The sequence below is a fragment of the Callorhinus ursinus genome, unplaced genomic scaffold (assembly GCF_003265705.2).
Source record: "Callorhinus ursinus isolate GAN/ISIS: 27379988/994484 unplaced genomic scaffold, GSC_fseal_2.0 scaffold16, whole genome shotgun sequence".
In the NCBI taxonomy this organism is placed as follows: Eukaryota; Metazoa; Chordata; class Mammalia; order Carnivora; family Otariidae; genus Callorhinus; species Callorhinus ursinus.
Window position 1 is genome coordinate 17,953,412 of NW_027397078.1, and position 24,346 is coordinate 17,977,757.

At 42.5% G+C, this 24,346-nt stretch overlaps 1 protein-coding gene and 1 long non-coding RNA gene across 6 annotated transcripts in view; both read right to left on the reverse strand.

Annotated features, from left to right (window-relative positions):
- The window catches only part of GK (glycerol kinase), a 73,652-nt gene extending 55,268 nt beyond the window's left edge, over positions 1–18,384 (reverse strand). For 2 of the 5 annotated variants that reach the window (XM_025857540.2, XM_073901946.1), the window contains exons 1-3: positions 18,168–18,379; positions 7,521–7,594; positions 5,297–5,403 (exon numbers count right to left, since the gene is read on the reverse strand). In XM_025857540.2, the coding sequence (XP_025713325.1) occupies positions 5,297–5,403; positions 7,521–7,594; positions 18,168–18,245 (259 nt within the window). In that variant the 5' untranslated portion in view covers positions 18,246–18,379. Of the gene's footprint in view, positions 1–5,296; positions 5,404–7,520; positions 7,595–18,167 lie in introns of all 5 variants that reach the window. The other 3 variants (XM_073901947.1, XM_073901945.1, XM_073901948.1) reach the window with 3 other exon arrangements.
- Positions 18,385–22,507: 4,123 nt separating this feature from the next.
- Positions 22,508–24,346, reverse strand: part of LOC141374277 (uncharacterized) — a 43,678-nt gene continuing 41,839 nt past the window's right edge. Inside the window, exon 4 of the long non-coding RNA XR_012381038.1 lies at positions 22,508–22,729. This is a non-coding gene — a long non-coding RNA (uncharacterized lncRNA). The remainder of the gene's footprint in view (positions 22,730–24,346) is intronic.

The window sequence follows — 24,346 nt, forward strand, 5'->3', positions numbered from 1 at the left end:
AGAGAGAGAGAGAGAGAGAGAGAGAGAGAGAGAGAGAGAGAGAGAGACTCTAGAGCAGACTCCACACTGAGTGTGGAGCCCAACTCAGGGTCGATCCCACGACCATGAGATCATGACCTGAGCCGGAACTAAGAGTCGGTCACTTAACCGACTGCACCACCCAGGTGCCCCTCATTGTCATCAATATTATTGAGGAGAGGTTGGACTAATAGTTGCAGAGAATGGGACTGAGCTAAGCAGGACACATAAAGGAATTGCCCAGTAGTACTGGGGGCACAACAGAGGCCAGAGAACTCAGTGGGACCTCAGCAATGGACTGCTAAATTGGAATACTGTGAACATGATAGTTTTAGTGACAACTTCACGCTGTGGGATCACAATGAATTCATGGTCCAGTAGAATCTCCCATTCTTCCCCACTACATTAATTTTCCATAAACAGACCGGCGGGGCTCGCTTAGCTATAGTCTCTGAATCACTTTCCTCTGCCCTTTGGGTTACCCTTCTTTATTGGCTCATTTTAACTTATATTCAGAATATAATCTAGGGCTATTTTCTATCTGACTCATTGGTCACAGGTTCCTCCCTGACCACTCCTTCTTTCCCTTCTATCTTAATTCAGTTCCTTTGTGTGAAGTAAAATTGCTTTTCTTGCAGACAAAGTCCAGCAAGAGAGCTTCTCAGGGTTCTCCTGCAGCCATAAACATATCTCCATTACTGGTTTCTCCTCAGGGCACACAGGCCTTATAAGGTACCTCTGAACTTTTTCAGTGTTCCAACTTCTTGTCATTTTTACCCTAAAGTCCTCTGTATTTTTTTAAGATTTTCTTTTTTTTTTTTTTATGTGGAGCTTGAACTCACGGCCCTGAGATCATGAGTCACATGCTCTACCTCACTGAGCCAGCCAGGTACCCCTGTGTTTTGTTTTTAAAGAAAACTTTTCTAGGGCATCTGGGTGGCCCAGTCAGTTGAGCATCCGATTTCGGCTCAGGTCATGATCTCAGGGTTATGAGATCGAGCCCCACGTTGGGCTCCCTGCTCAGCGGGGAATCTGCTTCTCTCCCTGTCCCTCTGCTCCTCCCCCCACTGGTGCTTAAAAAAAGAACAAAAACAAAATTTTACTAAATTCTACCTCTGAAACTAGTAATACAATATATGTTAATTAAGTTGAATTTAAATAAAAGATAAAAACAAAACAAAAACAGAACTTTTCTGACTGCTGATTCCAGCACCCATGCTTCTCTTAATAGTGCCTAATTTTCATTCCCTCTTTCTCAGAATTACACATTGAGGTTCTGTAATTCTCCACCTTGGGTTTATCTCCCATTTAGGAGCATATGAGAAGTTACATGCATAAAGTATATATGATTTCCTGGCCCCACAGTCTTTTAGTTATAGATACTATCATCATTGACATATATAAAACCCAGTGTAGTACACTGTATCTAGGAGGTTCATGCTTCACCTGTACATTCCTTCTCAAGAGGTATTTTTCTCAGCTATGAGCACTTCCAGTAAAATTAACTAGTTAAATGCTAACTTCAGAATCTCTGGTTCAATTTTGCTTAACATTGCCTGTGAAAAGTTATAATGACAGTTAAGAAAATATACTTAGAAAAAGCCTTTGGAAATACTGCAGGGTGTTATAACTGTTGTTGGTAGAATTATGGACGGTAGGCATCCTTATTTAAAAATAAAATCAGGAGCACCTGGCCGGCTCAGTCAGTAGAGCATGCAACTCTTTGATCTTGGGGTCGTGAGTTCAAGCCCCGTGTTGGGCCTAGAGCCACTTCAAAAATTAATGAAAATAAAATCGTAACTTATAATTGGAACATGTTTTTAGGAAAAAAAAAAAAAAAACAACCAACCCTAAAAATCACCCAAAGCGAAATAGTAAGAGCCCCGGAGGGAGACTCTGGGGCTACTAAAAATGCCACGTGGAAAGAGGTCTAAAGCTTTGTAAGAAAAACAGTCTCTGGAAAATGTGTGCTTGAGGCATCTTATAACAATTGGAAATGAGATGCACCACAGCTGGGAAGCTATTTTGGAGAACAAGATGTCTTTCTGAGACCCCCTGAGAGTAGATAGAAGACAGAAATATGTGTGGATATGTTTGGCAGGGCGAGGTAGTGGATGTGGGGGGTTTCCCTTTCCTCTAACAGTGTGGTAATGACTTTTGATACAAGAGAATTTAATCACTGAAAATTTTATGCTCTCGGTTTTTTTAATTTCTTTTTTAAAGTAATCTCCATACTCAACCTGAGGCTCGAACTCACGGCCCCAAGATCAAGAGTTGCATGCTCTACCAATTAAGCCAGCCAGGTGCACCTATGTTCTCAGGATTATAGCGGCGTATGTTGTGTTTTGCTTCTATCACATGAGGATGAATGAGGGTATCTGGAACTTTAATTCTTTATATACTCTGTAGCTCCTTCAGCCCAGTCACAGGCAAACAGAGCTTCCCAACTCTTTAAGGAAAGAAGCAGCCTATTTCCTTGTCTTGGACTCCTGTGTGCGGTTGAGCTGGAGAGTGAACTTTAGTTTTGGTGACACTGTTCATCCAGACCTGAAATCCACAAAGTTTCTGGTGCAGGACAACTAACACCAATCAAACTAGAATTTGCAAAAGAAATACAACCAGCTAGGGGCACCTGGCTGGCTCAATCAGGGAAGCATGTGACTCTTGATCTCAGGGTTGTGAGTTGGAGCCCCATGCTGGGTGCAGAGAGGTGTAGAGATTGCTTAAAAATAAAAATAAAATCTTTAAAAAAAATAAATAAGGGACACCTGGGTGGCTCAGTCAGTTAACCATCTGCCTTCAGCTCAGGTCATGATCCCAGGGTCCTGGGATCGAGTCCCGCATCGGGCTCCCTGCTCAGCGGGGAGCCTGCTTTTCCCTCTCCCTCAGCCTGCCGCTCCCCCTGCTTGTGCTCTCATGCTCTCTCTCTGACAAATAAATAAAATCTTTAAAAATAAATAAATAAATAAAATCTTAAAAAAAATTCAACCAGCTATGATAAACTCAATGATTTTTTAAAAGATTTTATTTATTTATTTGAGGGAGGGAGGGAGGGAGAGAGAGAGAGACAGAGAGAGAGAGAGCGCGTGCGCACAAACAGGAGAGGCAGAAGGAGAAGCAGGCTCCGGGCTGAGCAGGGAGCCCGACGCGGGGCTCATCATGACCTGAGCCGAAGGCACACGCTTAACCGACTGAGTCACCCAGGCGCCCCTAAACTCTTAATGATTAACAGGTAAGACTATAAATAAATTGCTCTTCAGCTGGAAAATCTGATTTATTTGCTACACAGGAAGTAAAAAGTGAGGTGGTTTGAAAAACAAAAAGTGAAGTGGTCTGTGAAGTTACCAGTGTGGCTCAGGAAAATGAACACCGTTATCCAATAACAGACAGCTACCTGACCTCCAATAAGTCCTTTTCCCTCATTTGCAGCTAGGTTTAGGCTGCAAAAGCTGTGAGAACAATTCAAGGACACAACCAACCACCACTTTGATGCACGACTCATCTAAAACTTGTTGAATGCAGCTCTAAAAGAAGTCTGAAGCACTTCCACATAGATGTAGGGACAAACAAGGGTAGGATATTCCATTCATTTGTCATTGCATTATCACGTGTCTCCCTCACTTGGCTGTTAGCCGCACGACCCTATTCGTGCTCCATTGTTTCCCCAGCATAGCCAGCACGTGAAGTGTGCTGAAAGGTTTTGATAACATTGTCTTTTTTTTTTTTGAAGGTGTACCCGTTTATTTGAGAGAGACAGAGAGCACAAGCAGGAGCGGCAGAGGGAGAGAGAATCCGAAGCAGATTCCCCGCTGAGCACAGAGCCTGAAGCAGGGCTCGATCCCACGACCCTGAGACCACGACCCGAGCTGAAACCAAGAGTCCGACGCTTAAACAACTGTGACCCAGGTGCCCCTGGTCCAGTCTTTTTTAAGTAAGTTTTATTAATACAAATAGAGGAAAGTCTGAAAACAAATTCAAAGGTTCTCCTCAGCATCTCCACCAAAATAAATAAATAATCAAAGTTTCAACTCAGGAGTGTTGGTAAATCTCAGAGCCAATAGGATGTGAATCAAGGCACCCTCACCACCAACTGATGGCTGCCCTTATGTAGAGTCAAACTAGCTAAGAGGGCGCCTGGGTGGCTCAGTGGGTGGAGTCTGCTTGAGATTCTCCCTCTCCCTCTGCCCCTCCCCCTGCTCGTGCTCTCGCTCTCAAATAAATAAATCTTTAAAAACAATAAAACTACTTGGAATTAATAGGGATCTGTAATAATCTGACACTCTCAATTATTTCGGGGAGATTCTCTTTGTGAAATGCTTTGATTCCAACCGCCCTCCCCCAGCTGTTCCCCAGTCTATCTGGGAGCTCCAGCAAAAACCCCAAGCATCATCTTTGACCCATCACTTCCCCTGACAGCACTACTCTATTACCCTGACTTCCCATCTATCAACTTCTGCCCCCTCTCTTCACCTCCCCCACTACCACTGTCAGTCAAGTCACCATCCTCTTTCTCAGGACTTCCACAGCAGCCTCTACACCGGTCTCCCTGTGTCCACACCCAGACCTACACGACTTCACCACACTGTAGTGAGGAAGTTGTCTTCAAACTGCAGGTCAGATCCTGTCATCCTGTCACCTTGCTTCAAACCTTCTCACGGCCGGCCCCCTGTAATACTAAGAATAACAACACCCAAACTCCTAACCATGGCTGACAAGGCCCCATCCGTTTCCCCGATTTCTGCTCCTACTGAAACCCCTGCTGCACCCCCGCCCTCACCCTTCTTTTACTCCACTTTTGACACGCTGGCCTGTTTCTGACCCAGAAACAGGCCAAGCGTGTTCCCACCTCAGGACCGTTGCACATGCTGCTTCCTTTTCCTCAAACATTCTTCTCCCAGCTATTTGCATGGTTGGCCCCCTTTGGCTTGTGAGACCTCGGCAAAAGTGTCACCTCCTCAGAGAGGCCTTCTCTAGCCATCTAAACTAAAGTAAGCCTCTCTAGGCACACCCTACTGTGTCACTCAGTTTCAGCTTCTGCATGGTACTTCTCAGTATCTGAGATCAGCTTGTATTTGTCTGCTCTTACTGTTGGGCTCACACCCACCGGCATAAAAGCTTCATGAGAACAGGGACCTTAATCTTCCCATTTATTGTTGCATCCTTGGTTCACAAAGAATTGCTTGCTACTGCACAGGCACTCGGTTATGTGCTGAATGAAGGAATGAGTGAATTTGATTGAGATAATCATACATGGAGAAAAATATTTTCTTAGAAATACCTTTTATGTTGGAAATATCAATATTGAGTTGTCCAAGTTTCTCACATGTTTTCTCTATACACTCATAGACAGACTGCAGAATCTCCTTAGGGTCTTGTTCCACCCATCTTTGAACAAAAGAATGTATCTGGTTAGTCCACAAGAAAGCAGTACAAATGTAATTTACTTCTCTAGAAATGTGCACTTATGAGGGTGTGGCTGGCGCATAAATCAAAGAAAATTACATTAGTAAAGGAAAGCATCGCCAATATTCTAAACAAATGATTTAAACAAAAGCCCATTTCCCTTACATTTTTCTTATTCTTCATATAGTAATTAATCATTTGAAAGAAGGCAAGTAATGACCGCAAGTAGCAGATACTCTACCTACTTTTAAATAATTTTTTCAAATTCAATAAGAAATGAGTTCCCCAATTCTTTATATCCTGTGGCTTTGATGAATTTTGATAAACCGTTCGCAGGCATTCACTGGTCACTAGCTATTTCTAAGTAGATTGAAATATATATATTACTCTTGGGATGGATGGACTGATTGATCTACTTATTTACTTATTTGTGTATGTACTTATTTATTTATGAAGCAAAATGAATTCTGAAAAGTCAAAGAAGTATACTAATCTCTTTTGCCATTTTTCTCCCGAATGATTTTGTGAGAATTTAAGGGAAAAAATTTAAGTTTCTTCCAGTAATTATTTCATGTAGACAAGGGCTTGCTCCCAGTTCTCAGACCCAATCCTGGTGCCATTTTGGTAAGGTACAAGGACCTCAGAAAGATCAAAGGCTCATAATAAATGACAAGGAAGAGAAATGTGGAAAAAACAAATGGCAATTGAGGAAAGCCACAAGTAGAAAGGACCCAAATTTTAAAAGTCCTACCCTACAATCTGCAAGTACAAGGGAATTCCAAATGCCTTTCTTCTTGGCCTTCCTTGAGCCTGACTGGCTTTCCTGAGCTTTGAGTCGTCTCTAAATTCTTTTTCTAAAAACCTAACCTCCTTCCACATATTTCTAACTTTAGTCCCTTCAAGACCCAGGTGCTTTCTCTCCAAACTGCACTGGGATTAGGTCTGTGGACAGTCATTCTAATGCTAGTACCACATCAATAGCTTTTATTATTAAAGTAATTCTCTAAAATGCAGGAGATCATTTTTCATGGAAAGAAAATACCAAAACTTGGTAGGGCATCAAGTTTTTTTTTCTTTCTTAAATTGAATTAAATTTTAAAGTAAAACAAAACAGATTAAAAGTATACAATTTGTTGAATTTTAACAAATGTATGTGTCCATCCAACCAACACCCCACTCAAGATATAGAATTATTCCTGTCACTCCTGAAAGTTCTTTCATGCCTCTTTCCAAGTCAATCACATACTCCACAGGCAACCGATTTTTGGGTTTCTATCATCTTCGATTACTTTCGTCTCTTCTTATTATCTCAGACATAGCCATGTAGTATGTACTCCTTTGTGTTCAGCTTTTTTCATGTTTCATGGTATTAATACGACTCAACCATGTTGTTGCACGCATCACTTCATATTTTAAAATCTGCCTCATGGTATTTCACGGTTATTCATTCTACGATGACCGACATTTGGGTTGTTTCCAGTTTGGGCTATTATGAATAAAGCTTCTATAGACATTCATGTATGTCTTTCTACAGCCATATGCTTTCTTCTTTCATTTCCCTTGGATAAATTCCTAAGAGCAGAACCTGCAGATACATGGCTGATTTCCTAAGAAACTGCCACAGTTTTTCGAAGTGGGTGTATCATAAACATCATTAAATTTTAAATAATATACTTAACATCCTATTCAATTACAACTAACTACATATGCACATTATTCCCAAGAAGGATGACTTTAGCATTCGATGGTAAGAGATGTGAATGCTTATACTCCAATCAGCAAAGCAGTGTTCACCAAGGATGGACACAGAACTAAATGCCTTCAAAGTCAATGTGGAATTTCCGATATTTAATACTCCTTTGCCTTACTACTTTATTATCCCTTCCTTTCCTGTCACTGAATTCCCAAGCCATCAATCACCCACGTGTTTTTGCTGAGCCACCAAGGTATTGTTTCTTTCCTTGACTAAAAACCTATCTCTCGAGTCTTCTCAGGAGGGGTTTGGTGAAGTTTGCTTTACAAGGCCAGAGGGCTGGTAAGGGGAGATGGATTAATAAAAAACATGAGGTATCTTTTACATATTAAATCAGGAAACGTACCCTTCTCTTGGAAACTCTTGTTTTATTTCCACTTGATGATGACTAAGTAGTTCAGCTGTTTTTGAATTGAAAACCTGAAAAACATATTGCAACGTTAGGGTGAAAATGCATGTAGAGAGCAAAGGTGTTCAAAGCTATTCAGCAGCTTAAGTTCTCAGTCACTGACAGAAAAAGTCCGATCAGATGAAATGCCACACAGGATGTTTTACCTTCTCTTCTGATAGAATCACGATAAAGAGAAATCTATTGAACGTGAAGCGAAAGGGACAATTCCTTATTCTTTAAAACAACAACAACAACAACAACAAAAAGACTGGCTCCAGGTGTAGAAGATTGAATACATCAAGCAATTAATAGCACGGATCTCAAGGGAGAAAGGAAAACCAAGAATAAGAGAGAGGCGGCAAAATGCTGATGATAATGGTGTAAGGTTCCATTCTGCTTCCATCTTGGATATAGAGACACAAAGAGTCATAGATGCCCAGGCAGAGAAGGGCACTGCATAAATTCCTTCAGAGGGAAGTGCAGCAATGCATCTAGCTCTTTTAAAGGTAAGCAGAACCCTATCAACAAGGGGAAAAGTGTTTCCTGCCATCCATCCGGCTGAGTGTGCTCCCTGTGACATATAGTGTCATGGATTGTTGACTTTTGGTATAAAACATTTAAACCAATGGATGAAAGCTACCAAAGAAGTGCTCTACAATCCTCTACAATTTTACTACTACTAAAACAATACTTAAAAAAAAAAAAAAAACAGGGTGACTGGGTGGTTCAGTCAGTTAAGCATCTGCCTTTGGCTCAGGTCATGATCCCAGGGTCCTGGGATTGAGTCCCACATCAGGCTCCCTGCTCAGTGGGGAGCCTGCTTCTCCCTCTGCCTCTGCCTCTCTCTCTCTCTCTCTGTCTCTCATGAATAAATAAATAAAATCTTAAAAAAAAACTTAGCCACCCTTTCTCATAGACATTCTTTTTCACCTGTGTGTACGTATACTTGAGTACCAAAGTCCTTAGGCTTTCAGAGTCAGGATTCATATTTTAATTAAACTCAATTTCTGAAATCACTGTAATTACAGTGGTAAAGTTACATCCAATTAGGTAAGAAAGTGTGTCCATGGCTAGGTTTCCTGTGGGAGAAAATTACCTGCTCAATGCAGTCTGTGAAAAGGAAAGTAAGAAGAGAAAACACACCATGAGCGGCTGCCGCCCTCCCTCCCCAGCACACTATCTCCCTTTCGGGAGGAAGTGATAAATATAATGAACGCAAGAAGGTAAAGTCTCAAGTCCTTGGAGGAGATAAAGTATCTTACAAGTCAAAGGTTAACTTGACATGTCGTAAATAAAAGGCACTTGACAGAACCCCAAATAATATCCCCCTAATTTATTTATTTATTTTTAAAGATTTTATTTATTTATTTGACAGAGAGAGACACAGCGAGAGAGGGAACACAAGCAGGGGGAGTGGCAGAGGGAGAAGCAGGCCCCCCCCTCCCCACCGCCGAGCAGGGAGCCCGATGCGGGGCTCGATCCCAGGACCCCGGGACCATGACCTGAGCCAAAGGCAGACGCTTAACGACTGAGCCACCCCAGTGCCCTCCCCCAATTTACAACTTAGCATTGGGGTGTATCTCTAGGATGTTCACTCTATTTGTCCTATTTTTAATTATCGCTAGGGCCTAGAATAGTGCCTGGCATAGGGCTGACAATAAATATTTGCTGAATGTCTGAAAGAAATATGGTCTACCAGATACTTTTTGGGAGAAAAATTATCAAATCAAATGAGAAATGGTTATGTGACAGAAAATCTCTAATAGGAAACCACAGTTGTATTATTTTTATCCATACTACTTCTGCTCCCAGGGTCTACTCACAAATCCCCAAAGGACTCTGAGTTAAGAGACAAGATGTCCCTTGTCGGCTGGATTCATAAACACCTCAATAGCAGACCTGGAGTAGGATCCCTGTTCCATCATCTAGTAGTTTTTACTAGGCTAACTTCAGGACCCTTATACTAATAATGGATTTGTAGGCCTTTGGAATAGGCAGAGAAAAGGGAAGAAGTTTGGTAAATTCTATTTGGCTTATTAGACCATGATGCTGGTGATCACACAGCATTTGGATGTAACAGGATGGAGCCTGGACCTCCTTACTTTTTCAGAGTTCTGAAACTGTGCAGAATATAGACACCACCTTTAGAGGTTTAGGAGCTGACCCTGTGCAACACTTCCAAGTTTATGGGACACTTTCTAGGTATTTTTAGAATCATCAACTTTCCTACTGCAGCACTGTCCAACATAATGCAAACCACTTATGTAATTTTAAGTTTTTTCATAAAAAAAAAACAGTGAAAAGAGGCAGGTGAAATTAATTTTATTAATGTTTTATTTAGGCCAATATACCTAAAAAAATTATCATTCTGACATGTGATCAACAGCAAAAACTATTAATGAGACCTGCTACTTTCTTTCGAAGTAAGTCTTTGAAATCTGGTATATATTTTATGGTTACGGTCCATCTCAATTTGGACTAACCACATCAAAAGTGGTCAATAGCCACATGTGGCTAGCGGCTATTGTACAGGACAGTGAAGTTCTGCAGTACTGTTTTTCTTGTACATCCAGGTTCCTGTGAAGAGTTTTAATGGCTGTCCATTTGTCTGCAGATGGACAAATGTACAGAGAAGGCTAACGATGCTTCCACAATACTTTCTGCCTAGAGGGTTACGAACTCTATATGAGAGCACAGTGCCCAGTAGCGAGAATGGTAGTCTGATGTTTTCCAGCAGATTTCAAAAGCCACTGTCAACTAGAGATGGCGGTGGCTATATAGTTTTATAAAAGTTCTAGCATGCTCATTGTTTAAAACTCATTAGGTGGCAAAGGAGAAAGACCTCAAAATTACACAGAGGTTCCTCACTTTTTTCTCCCTTTTCAGATTTGAAATTCACCAAATGTAAAAGTCAGTTAAAACTTCAGATGCACAACAGCACAGAATCGAAGGCTCTCTTTAAGAAAATTAATTAAAAGGCATATTTGAAGGCACAAGGAGTCTATGCTTCTTGGAAGAGATCTTTGAGATCCTGTGGGCCAGCATTTTCAAAATGTGCTCCTTGCATCTCCAGGACCCTTCAGATGCTGGGAAGGAGGGACAGGGAGCTCCAGCTGAGCCTCTGGGCCACGCCATACCTCAGAGTTCACATTTTATCGATTTTAGCTTCCAGATTTAGGCCCTTTCAGAAAAGAGCTTAACAATGGAGTCCTATGGTAAAAAACAAATGATTACACAAACTGAAACCCATGGCCCTAATGTAATGCTCTCATACATTCCAAAGTGAGCTCCAGAAGACTGGATAATACTCACAAACAGGACTAAACTCTTAAGTTTTCTAAATGCCAGTTCCGTGCTTTTCCAGTACAAAATCATGCTAATATGAATTATGATCTTTTTGTCCTCCATTAAGTGGCAGCAAATATGGAGTTTTAGGACATAAAAGGAGAAAGGACACCTCACCCAGACTCGTGGGAGTCAGAGAGAGGGGCTATCAAAAGAAGAAAGTTCTAGGCTAAGACTTAAGGTGGACTGGAAGGGGGTGCGTGTAGGCCTGGGAAGGGAGGGGGGGGAGGCCGGGGGGGGGGGGGGGGGGGCAGCTACCACGTGGGTGGGGGGGTCCAGGTGAGAAAGCTGAGGGCTGCAGTCAGAGGGGGAGCAGCAGTGAGAAGCTGAAGTGCATTGCTGAGAGAGATTTAATTTAGGATATAAGCAATTAGATGCATCAAGGGCTTGAAGGGGGAGGAGTAAAGGAAAAGGAGGGACATTCAATGGATGACGGGACAGGCTGGCAGAGGCAGTGTTTACAAGACACAGGATAGGGTAGGAATAGTCGTTGTGGCACACAAAGGGGTTAAGGAGATCGCAGAGTTCATTTTAGATAATGTGTTGTTTGGGGTGTTATTCAGGCATAGACGTAGAGATGCCCAGTGGGCAGTTGCTTATGTTGTAGGTCATAAGCTTAAAGAAGGAGATCTGTTCAGGTCACAAACCTGGAACTAGTAGATAGGTAAGTCCTGGAGATCTAACACACAGCATAGTGATTAGAGCCAACAACATTGTATTATAAACTTCAAAGTTGCCAAGAGACTAGATCTTAATTGTTGCCACCACGAAAAAGAAATGATAACTCTGTGACATGATAGAGGTATTAATGCGACTGTAGTCATTGTATTACAATACATATGGATCAAACAACACCTTGTATACCTTAAACTTATGCTATGTTATATGTTGGTTATATTTTAATTTTAAAGAGAGAGAGAGATCTGTTTGCAGAATTTTGTGTTGGGCAGAGAGGCAGATGAGAACTTCACGCTTGGTGTAACACGGAGGCAAAGAGCACTGGCCTGGGATACACACAGAGCTGGGGGTGCGGGGTCAAGCTCCAGTTCCTGCTCACATCAGCGGTTTGACTTTAACTTTTCTGAACCTTGACTTTTCCAGCTGTCAAAGGATTAAATGGAAGAATTTATGGAAAGTATTTCACACAGGGCAGGCACACAGTATGCATCCAAATGATGAGACCACTGCTGGCGCTGCCATGACTATTTTCATTACTGTTACTGCTGTGGTTTTTTGTTTGTTTTTCAAGATTTTAATTTATTTATTTGACACAGAGAGAGAAAGCACAAGCAGGGGGGGAGCGGCAGGCAGTGGGAGAGGGGGAAGCAGGCTTCCCGCTGAGCAGGGAGCCCGATGCGGGGCTCGATCCCAGGACCCTGAGATCATGACCTGAGCCGAAAGCAGTTGCTTAAGGACTGAGCCACCCAGGCGCCCCCGTTACTGCTGTTACTACCACCAGCCGACAGCATGACTGACTGGTGGTAGTGAGGGTTCAAAGCCACCCGTGCTATATTCATCTCTAAGCCCAAATCACTTATCAGTTCTAGACCGTTTTATGGGGAGGGCAATTACAAACTGAAGAGAGGTTAAAAAAAAGGGAATCGTGACCATCTAAGTTCTGAATGATACTGAGGGGACACCTGGGTGGCTCAGTTAAGCGCTGGACTCTTGTTTTCAGCTCAAGTCATGATCTGAGGGTCCTGGGATGGAGTCCATTGCAACGGGCTCCCTGTTTCACGGGGAGTCTGCTTCAGATTCTTTCTGCCTCCCTCTCCCTCCCCCTCTGCTCCTCCCCCTATTCCTGTGTGCACACATGTGTGTGCATGCGTGCGCGCGCTCTCTCTCAAGAAATAAAATCTTAAAAATAAAAAAAAAAACGAAGAAAGAAGTGAATGTAGGAAAGGAATTTAGCAGTGCAGGCACACAGCACACACCCCCAAAATGTCATCACTACTGCTGCTGCTACTACTAATGCTTATTATTATTATTATTATTATTATTATTATTATTATTAGGGCTACTACTACTATTACCTTCAAGTGGTAGAATAGTCACCAGCTCTCTAGTCACCACTAAGCCTAATTCATGACTCAATTCCAGCTTCAGGGAGAGGGATGGCTTAAAAAGCAAAGATGCAAGGAAAATTATCTTTATAAAAAACTATTTAAGAAGGACTTTCTGAAACAATGCAGGCCTTCCTTGTCTTAGAAGGAGACCAGTAAAGAAACGACATGCTGTCCTGACTAAGAAACTGTCCCTTGGGGTTCCAAAATGAATTCACTTATCCTTGCTCACTCATCCTATGACTAATTCAGCCAGCCCATCATAAACATGCACATTCATTTCCCTCCTCACGTGATTTCCCCACTAGCCTACGCTTTTACACCACACTCAGCTTCACTATGTGACAAAACATTTTTCAGGAATGTAAACTCCCTCTCTAGAACTCTATGATACTACATAAATTTGAATGACCTAAAATAAAAATACTAGCTACAAATATATCACATTGACAACTTGACCACAAAAGGCACATTGGCATCTTCCAACAAGCTACAAAAGTAAGAAAAACATGGCAAATGACATATTTTTCTTAAAAAATGAAACCATATTAAAAAGCATATACTATATCTAACACAGCTATGGTTCCCAAATTAGACTTTTTCCAAGACTCCACAAATTTTACCCTTCCTAAGTCTTCCAATCCTAGAGTTCTAGTCAACACATGTGAAGGGCTCGGCTGTCATCATGTAATGAGCACCCACTACATGCGAGGTGCTGTGTTAGGCTTTGGGGAGGAAAAACCAGATACTGTCCTGCCCTCTACAGAGCTCAAAATTGAAAGCTCTTAACATGCAATGTTTATGGGAGACAAGAGAACTAGTAGTATAGGGGGGTGGCAGCCTGTGATGAGATAAGTGTTCTTGCCATTTGCGTAAGGTGATGGGCTAGAAAATAAGCCAACCTAGTGGAAAAAAGAAAACACAAAAGAAATACAACTGCAGTGATCACAACAGTGGCCTCATTCCACCTAGGAGCCAGATTAGTTTTTACCAAATTTACTGTTCATTAGTTCCCGGCCCCTCATGGGTGCTTAATGAATATGTGTCAAATAAAAGAAGGAAAGCGGAGGGGCGCCTGGGTGGCTCAGATGGTTGGGCGTCTGCCTTCGGCTCGGGTCATGATCCCGGGGTCCTGGGATTGAGTCCCACATCGGGCTCCCTGCTCCTTGGGAGCCTGCTTCTCCCTCTGCCTCTCTCTCTCTCTTTCTCTCTCTCTCTCTCTGTCTGTCTCTGTCTCTCATGAATAAATAAATAAAAATCTTAAAAAAAAAAAAAAAGGAAAGCGGAAATCCGTCCCTAAGCCTTACGAGATCTCGAAGTATGATGGAACAACTGGGGCCAAGACAATGAATCCGGCCACAGCAAGCACAGAACTACAGTTTGAGCCATGCTTTGGAGATGCTGGCTATTGGAACAAAATGGTTGTGCAACCATTATCCATGGTGACTACACCTGAGCCCTGCCCAGGACCCATTGAATCTGAGTCACAAGATGATCAAAACCAGCAAGACTTATTCAAAGGCGATGTTTTGTTTTGTTTTGTTTTGTTTTGACATATTGCGAAACCAATGTTTGCGTATGTTTTTCTTGGTGAAGATTCATCTGTGATTGTAATCAGAACAGACACCTGAAAGGTGGGTAAGTGGCCTTCCCCAGCCAGGAAGCCTAGGGCAGGAATTGGGAGGACCGGCTTCCGAATGTCACAGACCTGGCCTTGAATCCTAGTTCCACTGGTTACTCTGTGACCTTGGGCACCATCTTCAGCACAGTCCAATCACCTAGGGAAAGGAGCTTAATAATACTACCTACAACACGGTTGTTAGGAGGATTAAATGAGATAATGCTGGAAAAAATCCTCAACTGCTGCATCCAACACATTTCAAGTCACAACACATTCCAAGCCTTTGCTTTTTGTAACATCCAGCTTAATGGGGGAAAAACAAAGTTACCAAATTAAAGAAGGAAGTTGACTGTTTCAAGTGAAACTTTGGTCTTCTAAAGAAATGGCCCCTCCTTAAAACCTGTTACACTGATTCTTTTTCCAAGAAGTTCCTATTCTGTAATCTGAGTAATCATGTGCCAACCCCAGTTCACTTTCCTATCAGACAAGTATGAAGTTTTTCCTTTGGCACAAAGCCTACGCATAGGGTGCAGGGGGGACTCTGACAACTAGAAGTGAGCATGTTCTAAAATGGCAGGTCTACTACTAAAATAGAAGAAATTAAATAATCAAACATACCCAAGTCAGGAAGTTTTAAGATTTTTTGGCAAGGTTAAAAAAAAACAACAACCTGGAATCAAAATTCAGTTAACCTATTAAAGAGAAATAAACATCTATTCGATAACTATGTAGCAAGAGCTCCCTGCAGACAAAACATGCATTCATTTGCTGTGTTGACCAAGATGTTTCAAGGAATACAGAGACCTAGACTTCAAAAGAGGTCCCTGCTCCAAAGTACAGGTATGTAATTATAATACAGAGCAGTGATAAGAGCTAGGACTAGAGGTGTAAGAAAAGTAGTATAGGAAGAGGTGGAAATTCCAAAGGTTTGAGGAAGACCTGCTAGGAGATGGCAGTTGAGGCATTATTTGGAATTTCAAGCAGCAGATCTGGGGAACAGGGGAGGAGGCAATTCGCTCGGATGAAAGAGCACGAATAAAGAAATCTTGTGTCCATCATGGGAGAAAGCTAACATTGTTAGCGCTGAAAAAGGGAGAAGAAAGCTTGCAGAGGTTATGGGTCTTGTAAAAGTCGAATGAGGTATGCAAATTTAATGAATAATGGTCAGGAAATTATTCAAACACCTTTAACTTTATAAGGTTCCTTATGACAGTTCATATCCCCGTATTCTTTCCTGAGAAGGTAAGCAATGAGTTTTGAGTCATAATTATAACACGGAACAAAACGACTGGAACAATTCCTGGGAATCACCTTGGGATTGAAGCACTTATTCGGCAAATCTATTATCTGCATTTTGCAGGGAGTGGTTTAGCAACCACTTTCCTTATAACCAAAGAAGAAAACACCTCGCTGAACTGTTCCTAAGTTCTGTTTGACTTCACACATGATCTCTAAGTCTTTTATGTACCTGTGAGGCATGCTTTCATAGTTGTTTCTCAAAAAGCAGAAAACTTAATCGATCAACTTTTATGCATCATTCTATAAGCAGGATGGGAATCTTCTGAATTTGCCACCTTAGCTTACTCAATGGGATCATGCCATAACAGAGCCCAGTAAAGAGAACCCAACTTCGGGGGGCTTGTGTTGTTCACGTCACACACTGAACAAATGAGTGTGATAACATGAAGTTGATGAATTCTTCCCCTACCAATGCAGAAAGATGCCTCTTGGGCAGAAGAATCTGAGGAACAACCTGCAGTAGATAAAGAAGATTGCGGGCTACATGGACAGCAAGAGTGAAGAGTCAAAAGGAAGACAAGCACAGTAAGGCTGGCTCCTAAAAAGGAAGCCTACAAAGTTATGAAATACTTTACCCATATTCACAGAGGGCAAAAGCCATATAAACTTGAGAACAATCGCCATGTTGAATTTGGGCCCCACCGTGCTTTATGAACTAGTTGCCAACATTTAAGAATAGAAGGATTTCACTGAAAACTCTAGACTATCAGCTTTTCTTAAGGAATTGGAACATCTGGCAACACTGGGCTGGTGTTCCTGCTTGGCAACTGTAGGCTGTCCCCTTGGCCTGAGTCTGCTCTCCAACTTCTACCTGGCTGGAGCCTGCGGGCATTTGTGTGGGCAATTCTTGAATAGGATTTCAAAAGTTAACCCACAGTTAACACACATGTCTTAATGGTCTTTCTTAATTTGGGGAGATGGTAATGATGATTGTGTATTTTATATATTAATCAAATCCAGTTACACAGACTATCTTACTTATGATTCAGGATTACTTTACAAACAATTATATGAAAATAAGACAAAGTGAAACCTGCCCTGGGTGATCAAAAGATAAGCAATGTAAGAGACAGTAGAACTACAGCTTGGCAGCTCAAACCAGGGTAAGTCATTAAAGAAGATTCAAACTAAAATTGGACTGAAAGCTTTTCACTTTACACAAGAGAGACAAGTATCAAAATGAAGGCACAAATGCAGGTTTTAGTCAAGTGGTCAGCTCAACAGGACTTGGAAAAAAACGTATAAACTTTATATATAATGTATACATATATGTACATATATAAATAGTGCACGAAAAAATGATTTGAAGACAGAGCTAAATAATCATTCAATAATTACATCAACCTGTCAAGTGAGTCAAATGTCCCCTGAAAGCTTGAGTTCTTAACCATTTATTTAAATTACTTGTAAATTATCTTACTAAATTCGGTGTGTATCAGTTTAAGAGCAAGTTTCCTAATTGCACAAAACATATTAATAAGCAGAGTCCCTTAAATAGCACTCCGTTGTGATAAAACTGCTGTCATCCATGGTAAATAAAAAGAGAAACAGAATTTTCCCGTCACTTTATGCTGTGAAGCACGGAGAAAACCATCTGTTTGTAACCCGCAAAGTATCCAGAACTGAAATTTTCGAGTCTCCGAAATTAAGTAAAGATGCTGGTAAAAGCAGTGTAGTGTTGACTTTTTCCTAATGTGTTCAGCGCCCCCCCCCCACCCCCCCCCCCCCACGCCGGCATTCCACCTTCTGCAATTTCTGTGGGAGAGGATGACAACGCATCACCACGCCAATACTATATTCGTTTTACTGCTCCAAAGGACGCTGTGTTAGGCTACCAAAGCCGTGACACAGCTTTCGCCCCATCCAAGGACGTCCTGCGCCCCGCAGGCCAAACGCTCCTGGGGAAGCCCGCAGTAGCGGTCAATGTGGCCACCTGTCCCTGGCTGCAGGCGGGCCGCTCTGCACGGATGCTCGGCGAGTCCCAGCTCCCTTTGGGGGTGGAGTCCCCTATTAGTAGGTGACCCGGCTCCACCACCAAGGCCGGGGCTGCTCAACTCGGCCGCGGGGGTCGCGAGAGGCCGAGGTCCCCCAGGCCCACGCAGGGCAGCTCCAGCGTGGCAGGTCCCGCTCTGGGGGCCTTGGCCTCCACCCTTTGCCTAGCTACCGGGGGCCCGGGGTCGGAGAAGGCTCAGGATGGGGACTCGACAGCCAGCCCCGAGGTCCCCGGGCTCCCGCCTCGGCTCAGCGCCTCCTCAAATGTCACCCTGGGCTCACCAAAAAGCGCGTTGAGCTGGTGCCCTGGTCCACTGCCCCCACCAATGGCCCCAAAACTGCTTTCTTCGCGGCTGCCATGAAACCAGCTTCGGGTCAGCGGGCTATCGCGGCCCGTTTCCCGGGTGACGGCGGCGGGCGGGGGAGGGGCAGGCGGCGAGCCGGTAAGGCGAGACAGCGTGCGAGGGCAGAACGCTCGGACCGCGCTCCAGGCAGCCCCTTTACCCGCGCGGAACCTTCTCACCCCGCCCCTCCGACCCAGGCCCCGCCCCCAAACGCGTTCCCCACGACTCCGGGGGCGTGGCGGGGGGGGGGCGCTGCCTGCCGGGCCAGCCAATTAGCGAACGCGGAAAGAGGCGGAACGTTCCGACAATCAGAGGGCGGTGAGACGTCACGGGGGCGGGGCCTGGGCGCGGCGGAGGCGGTGGCCCGCGCAGCAAGGTCACGTGGGCTCCTGCGACCCGGCGGCCGAGCCATCCAGCTGCTGGGCCGGGGGCGGAGGCGGGTGCTATCCTTTGGCTGGGAGTGCTGCTGGCCGGTGAAAAGGGCACAACTCCCAACCCGCGCCCTGGGGCTCCCTCCCGCGAATGGGTCCCAGAGTCCAGAACTGCTGGTTCCTCTGGTGGGCTGTGAATCGCTCTTAAGACTGACCTGGTCAGGCCTTCCCGCGCTTCCCACGCCCCGCCCACCTCCCCTCTCCTTGCCCTGGATAATTCCCCGTGCGGGAACTGGCCCAATGTAGTGTGACATCTGGGAGCACGGCGAATCCCCATCTTTGTATGCTTTTCAGGGACGAGGAACGCGGAAGTTCTTTCGGTTTAGCATTTAAGGGAAGAGTGCAGAATCAAGCTTCCCGGGTTCCTCAGTTGACAATTAGGCATCCGGCACCTCCCTGTCCTGATGCACCCTTCCTCCTCGCTTGACCTCACTCGGGTGTCCCCTCCCTTCCACGCAATTTCCTCTCCCTCCATTAACTGCTCTACATTGCAAAGGGAGAGGAAAGGGGCTCTCTCATTTGACCTTGAATTTACCTTGCCAGGATCCTTTTGAGTCCTATGTTTCAGGGGCTTTTCAAACTTTGAATCAAGACCCAGTGAGAAATAGTTGACAACTCCAGGTGTGGGTGTGTGTGTGCGCGCGCGCATACATTTATATTTAATATATATTTATACATAAGTATATTTTATGCATATTTACATTATTGAAAAGTATTTCCAAAACAATTTCTCTTTCCATGCTATGCATTCTGCATTGTCTTATTGTATTGCATATCATTTTATCAACTGAGTAAAGGAGGCAAAACTAAAAAAGAACAGAGGCCTTTATTTGGGGTCTCAGAATTGCAATTCAGGTGCACAGATTCTGGAGAAATCAGAAAAGGGTATTGGTCATGTAGGGAAAGCAAGGGGTTTTTATGAGCAAGAAGGAAGGGGTGATTACATTATTTAGATAAAGAAGTGAAAAAAACTGCTTCTTTGGTGCTAACCAGTGGAGCCACTTCTGATTACTATCTTATTATTTTATTGGTGCCATCAAACAAACCTGTCTCTGGTATGTATTAATTCACTTGATTGGCCGCATAGGATCTGAATGCCAGTTCCTCTGTTTAAACTTTATGACCAACTGTTTCTAAAACAATTGCTGCTCCTAGCCTAGCTCAAGAGTTCATGAGTTGGGAAGAAAAATGGGAGCTTCAAAATGAGAATTTATGTCCAGAAATTTTATACAATCCCCCCTTTGATCAAGATTTTTTTTTTAAATATCAGAGATCATTATTATTCCCTGCTAACCGGAGTTTTAATGTTCTGTTCTGGATCTTAAGAGGTCTGCTCCATATCTCAGGAACTAGTCTTTTGAAAATAGGGCAATTCAGTTAAAACAGTTGTGTCTCATTTTAGGAGATGGTCTTGCAACAGGGTTCCCAAAGTTAGGCCCATATTGTGCAAGCAATCAGGTAATTAAAAAGAGGCATCTCTACGGAAACAAAAGAAAAACAAAGTCAACAAATGTTATTGGTTGAAGCAAATTATAAGCCCAGTGTGGTCCTGAGTGCGGCCACTGAGATTGCTAGATGTCAGGCTCATAGCATCTTCAGAGGCAGTGCGAGCAGGCAGTGGTAATCCGATAAATTTTCCTGGTTTGCAGTCTGAATATCTCTGGTGATCTTTCTGAGTGGCCCATACAGCAAAAGGCACGAAGATTGTCTAGACATGGGCTGTTGTGGCGATTTCTCTGAAGTTTAAGTTGTCTAGCTTCAGTGTGCAGGGCTTCAGGAAAAGCGGCAGTTTTTTTAAAAAAGATTTTATTTATTTATTTGACAGAGACAGAGAAAGCACATGGTGGGGAGAGGCAGAGGGAGAAGCAGACTCCCCGCCGAGCAGGGAGCCCGATGCAGGGCTGGATCCCAGGAACCAGAGATCATGACCTGAGCTGAAGGCAGACGCTTAAGCGACTGAGCCACCAGGCATCCCCAAAACAGCAATTTTAGTTCTGACTGACTCCAAGTCAAAAGAAGGAAAGAAAATTGGAAACCTTAGTTGGAGAGTCACAGCCAGATATTTGAGGATACCAGAATTTAGGATCCAGCCCAGTTTTATAGGGAAACAACTCTCAATCAGAACTAGAATCTAACATCCACACTGTGTGTTATGAAATATAATTCTTTTTCTCTTTTTAAAAAGAAAACCACAGGCCCAAAATGGTGTTACTTAGGCCGAGTTCCCAAACTGGAACTTAGTACCTAATTTAATTTCAGTTTCAATCTCCCCCAGAAATGTAATATTTTAAATTTAAATTCAATTAATTAATATATAATATATTATTCGTTTCAGAGGTAGGGATCAGTGATTCATCCATCTCATATAATACCCAGTGCTCATTATATCACCTGCCCTCCTTAATTGCCATCACCCAGTTATCCCCATGCCCCTACCCCCCCTTCCCTCCAGCAACCCTCAGTTTGTTTCCTATGATTAAGAGTCTCTTACCATTTGTCTCCCTCTCTGATTTCGTCTTGTTTTGTTTTTTCCTCTTTCCATATGATCCTGTTTTGTTTCTTAAATTCCACATATGAGTGAGATCGTATGATAATTGTCTTTCTCCGACCGACTTATTTCGCTTAGCAAAATAGCCTCTCGTTCTGTCCGCCTCGTTGCAAATCCAGAAATGTAATCTTAACTGGTCAGTCAGGAATTTTCCTCATCAGCGCCAGAGTCTGTCACATGGGGCCTCTCCAACCCGCAAAGGAACATGAAGTAATCTGCATGATAAGACCCCCTGCTTCTTCCCCGAAGGGAAAGTGACCTTGCCTAGAACAATCCTTTTCTTTCACTAATAACTTTCAGGCCCCACCCTCTTTCCTATAAACACCTTCCATTTTGTACAATTTCTCAAAGCTTCCCTCTATTTGCTAGATGGGATGCTGCTTGATTCACGAATCATTTAATAAAACCAATTAGATCTTTAGATTTATTCAATTGGGTTTTGTTTTTTAACTCTAAAATCACCCTCATTTCTACCAAAGATAGCCAAATGAATACTAATTTGTTTGTGAAATAAGTCCAATTTCAACACCTTGGCCTGATTATTTATTTTTTAAAATTTTTTATTGTTATGTTAATCACCATACATTACATCATTAGTTCTTGATGTAGTGTTCCATGATTCACTGTTTGTGCATAACACCCAGTGCTCCTGGCCTGATTATTTTAAAAGTGTAGCAAGAAGAGTGATTGATTCTATAGCTTCTTTTAAATCTGCTTTGCTGAAACTTTTCATAAGGAATTTTAGATTGAACTTTCAACAGCTTCCTCAGGCTAAGAAGCCAACCCAAATACTTACCATCAGAATTTTGTGTAATTAATAGTTACGGATTTGGGTGAATCCTCCCTTCTTGAGGTCCCCCAAATATCCTGAGGTTCCTGCCCATGCCAGGAAGTGACCTTCCTTACTCATCTGGTAAGGCTGCTGGGAACCCTGTAAGCAAGGTATCAGGCTTACTGTTCCAAGGCGCTTCGTTGGCTCCATGAAGTCAACCTTAGTTCCCTAAAGCTATTTGGTCATATCTAGTCTATGCACTTCTCTCTCAAATATAACATTCCCATCCAAGCCTTGGTAATATAACCAACGTTTGCAATGGCGTTCTGTTACAAGGAGAGCAGATTCTTAATAAATTTTGCAAATAACTACAATTGCCATGAAAATAGGACTATTCACCGAGAGTTTCTAAACTCTGGAGGGGTCAGCTAGGGAAAAAAAGACAAATGTTTCATATTTATTCACAAAGGAATATTTTATCAAATTTCTGTAAGTCACAGATAGCTTAAGAGAGAAAGTTTCCTTAAATCTGGAAGAGCAAACATTAGAAAACCAGCAACATTTCAAACAAGAGTCATAAAAACTGTGATCATCTTCCTCAGTTTATTCAGGCCCATGTTACTAATTCTTGTTGTTGGAATCCAGGTTTCTCACTAGTTACAGACATTCTTATCCGGTTCAGTTTTCTGATCTTAAGGTTATCAGAAACCTGTATTTGTCAAAAGTCCTTTCCATGAATCTCCTTGAAGCTGAAACACAATTGCAAGAGCATCAAGTATAAAACAAGAACTGTAAATGACAAAAGACTCAAAATGGCCATGGTTCAAGATCCCATGAAAGTTCATTACAATGCAACTGACAAAGAAATGTGGTTATTTCTGTGACACACAACACTTCAATAATTTGAATTACAAGTGATAACACTGTACCAGAACATATTAAAACTTTAGGAATTTCCTATTATTTCTAGAGCAGTTATATTAATAGCAATTCACCCATACAATATAACCTAAGAAGGTTTATCATCACTTACCTGACAGTGCTTTGGTAATTTGACAATTTATTCAAAAAGACTTCATTTAGAATTTGAGTTGGGGGAGGTTTGTTAAAAATATCAGAATTTTTTAAAGCACATGTCTAAATAGGATCACAGATAATTACAAAACTTAATACTCTTTTATTTATTATCCAAGGTGACAATAAAAGATTCTAAAGGCAAATATAGAAGGTTACATAGTTGTTAGCAAAACTTAGCTCTTTAATTATGGGGAGATTCAGTTTACTTAAGTAATCAAAGACCTGATAAAGACAAAACATCTCGAAACTTCGGTTTTCTTACCTGGAGTACGGTAAAGACAAAAATCTTTGTTTATAATTTCTTAGTAAGAGTGGACCAATAATCTAAGAAAACTTTGTTGTTTTAACAGTGAGAGGAAACCAATTCTAATCTTGACCAGTGTACCTGTGACATTAAAACTCATTCATTCTAGGGGCACCTGGCTGGCTCAGTCAGTAGAGCGTTCGACTCTCTATCTCAGGGTCCTGAAAAAAATTCATTCATTCCAACTGTAGTCCCGACCATGCATACAACTGTTTTCAAAGATTCCCTTTTCACAAACTTTCTACAACATTCATTCTTAGATTCAGATTTTGTCTATGTTTTCCCTCTTTAAATAACCAGCCTTGCTTTAGGACAAAACTTTCTTTTCCCTCAACAAGAAACACATCTCTATTTCTCTTATCTTTTCTTACCGAACACATAACATCCTACTTTCTTGGCATATGAAAATGTTTTCTTATTATTTCTAGTAGCTTAAATTATGTTTAGAATTCTTAACCTTTAAAAACCTTATTTTTCTTTTTTAAGTGACCTCTACACCCAACATGGGGCTCAAACAAATGATCCCAAGATCAAGAGTCACATGCTCTACCAATTGAGCCAGCCAGGCACTCCAGGAAACCTTAATTTCTTTTCTTCTTCTTTTTAAAAAATATTTTATTTATTTATTTGACAGAGAGAGACACAGCAAGAGCGGGAGCACAAGCAGGGGGAGTGGGAGAGGGAGAAGCAGGCTTCCCGCGGAACAGGGAGCCCGATGAGGGGCTTGATCCCAGGACCCTGGGATCATGACCTGAGCCAAAGGCAGATGCTTAAAGACAGAGCCACCCAGGCACCCCCCCCCCTTTTTTTTTAGAGAGAGTGTGCGAGTGAGGGGTTTACAGGGGGTGGGGGGCCGAGGGAGAGAAGAGAGAGAATCCTTTTTTTTTTTTTTTAAGATTTTTTATTTATTTGACAGAAAGAGAGACAGGGAGAGAGGGAACACAAACAGTGGGAGTGGGAGAGGGAGAAGCAGGCTTCGAGCAGG